The 8,463-nt window shown below is 34.1% G+C and overlaps 1 protein-coding gene across 1 annotated transcript; it reads right to left on the bottom strand.

The window, feature by feature from the left end:
* Positions 1-1,357: 1,357 nt before the first annotated feature.
* On the bottom strand, positions 1,358-3,777 carry LOC118741222. The gene is made up of 2 exons (XM_036473131.1): positions 1,611-3,777; positions 1,358-1,539 (listed from the first exon to the last, which is right to left on the bottom strand). Exons 1-2 carry the CDS (start codon positions 3,627-3,629, stop codon positions 1,378-1,380), a joined length of 2,181 nt encoding a protein of 726 aa, XP_036329024.1. The 5' UTR covers positions 3,630-3,777; the 3' UTR covers positions 1,358-1,377.
* Between the last annotated feature and the right edge of the window lie 4,686 nt (positions 3,778-8,463).

Below are 8,463 nucleotides of genomic sequence, written 5' to 3'. Positions count from 1 at the left end.
AGCAATTTAAATACGTTTTAACTTAATATTTTATTAAAAATACCTTTACAAACCTCTTTTACTTCCTAGCGTCCTTTTTTGTTTACTTTTACATTTGGCATTTCCCCCTCTTCTTCGCAAAAATAATCGATAAAAGCAGGTTGGACACCGAAAAGTTATCGGTTAAATCCGAGATTATTTTATAATTACAGATTAGGGAGTTAAGCTCGAAAATGAGGATAATCTACTTATATGTGAACATAGTATTAGCTTCATACGCACGCCGTTCAATTTCAGTTGGTCTCATACAAGTCGCATGTGCATGAGAAATTTTTGACAATCAATTGGCGGCGTGCGTGAATATTAAGTTAGCCTGTTACATATTTTCAATTGTCTTGCCTTATGTAAACACAGGGTTATTTCATTTAAAATTTTGCAGCTTTTAACACCACTGGCTGAGAAATGGGGATGCAAAAGCAATTAAAAATAGCGCAGCTGTCGAGCAGTGTTGCCACAACGCCAAAAATAAAATGTATCTTAAAAGTGCGAAAATTGGATCAAAGAATCATATCAGAAAAAACTGCCAAAGTTTAAAATAATTCTACATATTTGTTTTTATTATTGTTATCAATGCAAAAAGAAAATCTATAATTCACATTCATATAATCCTGTAAATAAAGAGAAATATCTTAGAGCATAAACAGATGACAGCGTTGATCCGGATCAACTTGGGATTTAACTGCAGTTGATCAGGATTAAGTCCGAGTTACAAAAACAACAAAAGAATATTAGGCCGATTTAACGGATACTTGCATACAAATGTAAACACTTATACCTGTTACCAGTCTATCATTTAAGTATCAAATAATATAATTGCATGATATACCGGTTATAATTAAATACTACAGCCGCAGAGGCAAATGTTAAGTAAATTTAAAATGAAGCAGTCAGCTCATCACATTCTAAAATAGTTCGTTTGAAGCATTCCTCTTTAAGTTTATTTGACCCCAAAAGTGTATATTTTTTCTTTGTCATGTATCAAAATTTGTACTTCGCGTATTCGTGTATTCCGAAAATTGGTACACTACCTATCACGTTTGAATTATATGAATGAAGACGGCAACACTGCTGACCATATTGAAAGCAGACGCAGCGCAAAAACAAAATGGGTATAGCAAGAGCTTCGTTAACGTTGTTGGTTTGTTGCAAAGCAAGCAAAAAAAGTAAACAAATTTTATTTCTGGATATTTATTCAAAATATTTGGCGATTAAGGAATGAATCTTTTACAGGCGAACAATTAAATAAAAAGTATAATGCTAGAAGTAAAGTGTTTGCATTTGTGTATATGAATGTATGCACGTATTTAGTTAGTTTTACAAGTATGTATGTATATACTCTTAAGCATCATCTTCAAATAGCGACAAATTATCAATTGCTGTGTTTAAGAATGACGAATTCAGCTTAACTAAAAGTATGTCTTCTAAAGTCTCGTAAATATTTTTGATCCTCTTGCTTGTTAAAACGTGTTTCAAAGATGAGGCAGTGTCTTCTATAGCCACCTGTTGAAATAAGAAAACAAATATATAAGCACATACAGAAATCATCAAACTTAAATCGTATCATCACCCACTTGCGTTGCAGGAATGCCAAAACAAATGTTGCTCAATGCACACAGTTCAGGATCGGTATGCCTTTTCTCGCGCCAATATTGCAATACATCAGTGTCGCTGCGCAGAAATGGAAGATGTAGGCTTTCTATTTTGGTGTATACATCAGGATAAGCTATCTCACATGATGCTGTTTGAAGTTTTTCAGCCAAAAACGAATTCAACATCTCTTCCGCTTCATCTTCGAAGTTACGTTCAGTTTTCTCTGGAGTGTTCCTTGAAACCAATTCCGAAGGATCAGCCACGGAACATAATTTTTCCCAAAGGTGATTTAAATAAACAACAGCTTGTTGCCTTTTAGTTAAATTTAATGTATGATGAAATCTAGGATCCAAATACAAGCACGCATTAAGGCTTTCATTCTCAAGTAATTTAGAAGTTCGTTTTTCAATGCTTTCCAAGATTTTCTTTCCAATTTTATTTACCATATCATTGGAGGCGTTGATCTGCATTATTTTATCAGTGAGTATCTTACATTTGAGCCATTGAGCGTAAAAGTCTCCATAATGTAAATGTTCTGCTTTAAATTTTTTTATAACGTCTTGTAAAGGGGTGAAAACGGCATGATAACACTCCATAAAGTCCCAAAGAGAATCGTCGTTGTGAAAATTTTCTTCCACAGTTTTGTCTTCGACAGAGTCAACAGATGCCAAGATCTCCTTAGCAGATATCATTGCCTCAATCATCTCGTAAGTTGAACCCCAATGGGTGGGATAATCGATTTGAGGAAGTTGAAAGTTGGTCAATTCAAAAACGTCTGTGAAACCATTTGATGGATGGAGAATGAACTTCGTCAAATTTCTGCAACTTTGTAAAAAGGCTTTTATTTCAGCATCTGTTGTAATATCCAGAGCACACAAATGGGCGGAGAGCGCTGCGCACTGAGAAATTTGAATGTTTGCAACGCAAAAATTTGATGAATTCTGCAGATTTTCGATACTATCTAAATAGGTATCGTCAAGATATTCCGGGGCTGGTTCGGGTTCTTCCTTGATTTTGTAATTTATTTCAACCATGTTTGCCTCGTTATCGGAAGTGATTGAAATCACCTGCTTTAACTCTATATCATATTTGTTTAATATTTTCAATATTTCTCCTGTGAGATTATTTGAGGGACTGAGCTCTACTATGCCCAGCGTAAGGGATTTGATTTCATCTTCTTTAATAAATTGTGCACTTATTCCGAAAATATTCCAAGAGAGGCCTGATAAACTGTCAATTTTTAAAGATAAAAGCCTTTTGTCCATTTCCGTTTTCGTATTGTTTCTTATACTTTCAGCTACTTTATTTAAAGCGATTTGACAATTTTTGGCATCCAGGGTGATGTTCTTGCCAAGCTTCTTCCCTAGACCATCACAAATAGGATCGATTATATTTCGAAAATTAGGAGAATCTAGAACATCTAATGGCACACTGTCTTCTATGACTAGCCCAATATACGATTTAAATAGTGTTCTCTTATTCATTGGCATTTTAATATTTCCTTTTCCTACATAATATGCTGACGTTGATGCCGAGTCATTCGAGCTCGGTACACATTCATACCGCCATAAGTTAACTTTGTGTTTTTTTAGCAAATGAATTCTTAAATTAAAAATCCTTTCATTTTTCAACACTAGTTTGCAGATTTTGCAAACGGCCTTCCCCACTTCGCTTTGGTTGTCATAATACTCCCATATATCAATCTGGTTCTTTTTTATTGGCACAGTGTTTTCATTTGCTGATTTGCCATTCGATCTAATCAACCTTTTTTTAATCGTTTGTTTTTTAATTTTTTGCTTTCTTTCAGAATTGTTATTAGACGTCTTCGCATTGGCATTCATCAAATTTATTTTATGTTTTTTCATCAAGTGATTTTTTAAGTTAAATGTTCGGTTATTTTTCAACTCTTGTTTGCAGATATTACACACTGCTTTTCCTACTTCTTTTAGGTTTTCGAAGTACTCCCAAATGGGATTTGGTTTCCTCTTGGACGAACTCATCTGCTCTTCTTATTTTGTTATTAAATATTCACACAAACTAGATATGCCACAAATGGGCACAATGCAACAATAACACTTTTAAAATGCTTTTAACTTTGCATTCAACTTGCTGCAGTCACACTTTAGCTGCGAAATTGCAGAGCAACACCAGCAAAAGTAAAATAACAACTGACACATGCAAGGTAGTGCTGTCGCTTCGCTACGAAATTTGTTGCTTCACGATAGCAAAGCAAAAGCAAAATGGAAAGTGGAATGTGACAGTGTTGCCATGCATATAAGATGATACCAAACGTTTACGGTTGTAACTCGATATCTCTAATTTTTGTTTAACTCGTTCCATGATCAATCAGATTTGCTTGCATCTTATAAAAACAAACATCATTTGTTTATCATGGCATTCATATGTACATACATACATTCGTACGTAGACGGCAAAATCCGTGTGCTTACTTATTTTCATATAAGGGAGAAAATGCTTTGGCATTACTGGTTTCTCGGCTGTGATGAATGCCGCAAATACGAAAACAAAGCAAAAGCAATCACTAAACAGCCAGCTGCAGACTTTCCTGCTATTGCTATGGCTTTGCTGTCGCAGATGTACAATACACAATCCATACGTAAAGCTACAAAACTACAAAGAACAAGCTCTCGTATGCCAACGCTCAGGGCAAAGCGCCGTTGAATTTGCTATACAAAATTTGCCACTCTTTGCACATGACGTCACAGTGGCTGACCATTTCGTACATACGCACATGCATATGTATGTATGTATGTATGTTCATGTATACTTTCCTTTATTTATTGAAAATTTTAATATGCATATATACTTATGTACCTATGTGTGTACGTATGCATTGTATGTACATACGTATATAAGTATGTAATATGTACGTAGATCGTTGAAGTAAAGGATTCCTATAAACATATGAATGTATCTATGTACATGTATATGCATGCCTATCCTTTATGTTAACTATTTCCAAGGTATGGTATATGTACAGTCTGCGTCAAAAATTTGACGTTTTGACGATCTCATTACTTATATTTTCCATGGTGGAATTGCGCCAGGTACATATATTTTCCATACTATTTTTTTTTTTGTATAAAAATTTAGTTCCAAACTGCATGCTCAAAATTTTTCTATGAAAAAAAAAAAGAAATTGAAAAATTTTAAATTTTGATGAAATTTTTTGGTATGTATTTCTTAAATTTTCCCGAGTTCTATGTGCATACACTTAGGTCTCTTTTTATGCGTTTTTTTTTATGCGGATTTGAATTTATGCGGTTTTTCAAACCATTTTTCGCTGTAGCGATTTTGCTTTTTTGAGAGTTTCTATTACTTTTTTTCAGTTTGTAGGAGACAATGCTTCTGATAAATAATTTGTCTTTGTTATTTATTTGATTAATGCTCAGTTTTATATGGAATAATAAATAAAGTGTTGAAGTGAAGAAATAAATTGTTTTTTTTTTTTGCTTAATATTGCCTCACTGGATTTTTTATGCGGTTTTTCAGAATTTTTATATGGTGTATCTGAATTTATGCGGTTTTTGAAAATGCTGGAACGCATCCTCTGTTTTTGTATGAAAGTAAAGAACTTTTTTATGCGGATTTTTTTATGTGGCTTTCTGAGGATACATGCGTTCCGCATAAAAAAAAGACCTAAGTGTATATGAAATTGAAAAAATTGATTCTGCTGGTTTTTGCTGTTGGAAAAATAACACAAATTCGGTATGGAAAATATAAATAAAGAAACATCAAGGTATTCATATTTTTGGCGCTGACTGTATGTATATGTACACACAGCCACATGTACACATCGGCGTAGCCAGAATGAAATTTAGGGAGGGAATCGAAACTATTAAGCTAGCATTTCAGGGCACTATTTTTTACATATCGTTAGTATAGTATGGAGTTCCCACATCGTTTTATGCAACAAAAAACTATAGTTAGTTGTGGCTTTTTTGAATTTTAGCGACGATGTTAGTTACGCCCTTTCCTTACTTTCTTTACGATATATAGGGAAGACTGGAAAGTTAGGTGGCCCTCGCCCTCTTACCCCTACGTGGCTACAAACACACTGCATGGCTCTATAACTTTGCACTCATGCACCAAATAAAAGGTACATACATACATATATGCGTTCGTTTACACTATTATTTTTTTTATGCAAACCAAGTAGGTATTAGTGTGTACGTACAGTGCGCACTCGGTAACCACAACCCTCGTTGCACGCAATTCCTGCTACATAATGGCAACACGCAGCGATATCGATATGTTCAACCACCTCGGCTATTTCACAAATCTCCGCCTCGAATTCCATGGTCGCGTCATTCGCTACCTAGACGGGAGAAATTATGTTGGAGTTGGGCATAGAACTCCATGGCACAAAAATCCCAACCATAAATCCCCATGAATACTGGATGCAACTTCGACGCTACGACAATCAGCAACAGGTACCGCAGAAGGTTCGAAAATACACCCAGCGAAGGAGCACCGCCCTTATTTATATTACAACAGTTCGTGCTGCCACAGAGCAAACTCCCAAAGCTGAGGTTGTAGAAATTGTTTTGACAATTAAAGCCCCGGATGTTATGGAACCTTTTAACAGCTGACACTCATGTCTGGTTGAACCAATCAATTTTAAATTTATCAGCCTGTTAATATTTAAAATGACACAATTGTGTTCGGAAAATTTGTCGTTTTAAATTTTAACAGTCTGATCAATTTTAAAATTTACTGGTGGGGATCAGTGTTTTACCCAGTCTAAAGTTTCCATGAAAGATGCTTATAAAAATATTTGGGACTTAAAAATTTTGCCCTGTACTTGGCCGGGTTTCTGCTCCCATTTGTGGCGTGCATCTTGATGTTACTAGTACAACAAATGAGAAATTGGTTGGACAAGATCGGTTCTATCGATTGTAGTATGCACTTCTCAAGGAAAAGTTAACGAGTACCTACTGTATACATATACGTATGCATTAATATCTGTCTACATTAGATTGCCTCACTCTCCAAACAAAAACTATCGTATCTGCTTCTCCGAACTACAAATGGATTCCATCAATTTGTAAATGGCGTAAAATAGTTCCGCATTGCCAGATTCATGCGAATATGAAAAATGTAACTACATAACGGTTTAAACTTAAAAAATTTACATAAAAATATTAAAAAAAAAAAATAAAAATTTAACGGAACCGTAATAATGAGATTTTTAATGCTGTTTTTTTTAACTTTTTTCAAAGATTGGTATAAAAAAAAACTTGAATAACTGAACCTAAACTCTTCCGATTTAGACTTGTGAGGTATCATTGGAAAGGTATTTTCTTACCTTTTTTATATCTTTGCTAATAAGCTCATTCAAAGGATGAAAGGGAAAGGTAGGATGAACGAACATCATTCAAAGTTGAATTAAGGTGTGTTGGTATCTGAAAAAAATGGGACTCGAATGACTTTTGTTTTGCACATAAGTCTAAATCAGAATAGTTTTGGCCCAGTTATTTAAGTTTTTCTTAAATCAATAATTGAAAAAAGTAAAAAAACAGCATCAAAAATTTCATTATTACGATTCCGGTGAAAAGATTTTTAAATATCTTTATGCAGATTTTTTAAGCCTAATCTGTTTTGTCATCTGAGGGGACTTTTTTCAAAGAGTTCTTTAAGAAACAATTTTTATTCATAAAAAACTACATTTTTGGAGGTATTTTCAAATCGGTCCAGCTCGCTTAACTCTTAATATTTTTCCGGAATATTTTGGTGGACGTCTTAAAATATAATAAATTTTGTAATCCCGGCGGAAAAACCGCCACTGTTTTTGGTGATGCAGTCTAATGTACATATGTATGATTTTTTTTTTTAATCAAAATAACACCATGCGACAAAGAATCAGATACACTAACAAAACCAGGGGCTAAATATGGTAAAACTGCACTTCTAGTTTTTCTCCCTGATGTCAGGACTTTATTTAATAAAAGACTTTGAAGTTTCGAGGATATGATTAATTCTAAAAAATGTATTACAAAATTTTTTAAGCTATTTAAGTTGAAAGGACGAAGTTCGACGATGTGGTCGTGTATGTGTTGTAAATTTCCAAAGATATTCAAAAGTAAAATTTTAAAAGGAGACTTTCAACTACTATTCGTCCTTTTTCACCATATTTTTTTTTCAGTTCTACAGAGTTTTTCCTTCAATTTGATACCAATTTTGTTATTCCACATTGCACTGAAGCATTTTTTGAATCCTTACACTACACAGAATTACTAAAAATGCAGTTTTACTATATTTGGTCCATAAATAGCCCGGGAATCAGCAATATGCCAATAACTCACTTACTTCCTTCAATAAAATCACATACAGAATCAAAGTGTTACCCAGTGCCATGATTGACTTGGAGAAACAGCAACTTCTCTTCGTGAATCATCTTAATGTGCTACTTAACGCCCATTTGCTACAAGAGTGTCATAATTCAAAAAAAAAAGTCAAAAGCTCGAGAAAAACGGCTTTAAAGTTTAGTTTTAATACGTTCCAATAGTAGATATGAAGACATATTCCGAGCTATTGTTAATCGTTACTGCTATCAAATTTTTACACAACATAAAAGAAGAAGGGCGGTCATTTTTGCATACTTAACTAATTTCATTTTTGGGTTATGACACTCTTGCAGCAAATGAGCGATATGTAAGCCCATACATATTTACAAGTGTGTGTAAATATGCTGAACCGGGAACTCATTCATTCATCCATTGTTTGTGTTTTTTTTTTTTGAAAATGGCCAAGTGTACATAAATATGCTTAACCGAGCCCGATTTGCCGCCAATGCTGCCGTCCGTGGTTAGC

Source organism: Rhagoletis pomonella, unplaced genomic scaffold, assembly GCF_013731165.1.
Source record: "Rhagoletis pomonella isolate Grant_MI unplaced genomic scaffold, Rhpom_1.0 Rhpom_scaffold_00006, whole genome shotgun sequence".
NCBI classification, from domain to species: Eukaryota; Metazoa; Arthropoda; class Insecta; order Diptera; family Tephritidae; genus Rhagoletis; species Rhagoletis pomonella.
This window is presented reverse-complemented; position numbering and strand designations above follow the sequence as displayed.

Excerpts from the sequence above, each read along its gene's own strand:
- LOC118741222 (XM_036473131.1), bottom strand. The coding sequence starts at position 3,629 with ATGAGTTCGTCCAAGAGGAAACCAAATCCCATTTGGGAGTACTTCGAA. Across the intron at positions 1,540-1,610 it reads TTGGCATTCCTGCAACGCAA|GTGGCTATAGAAGACACTGC; the intron begins GTGGGTGATGAT and ends TTATTTCAACAG.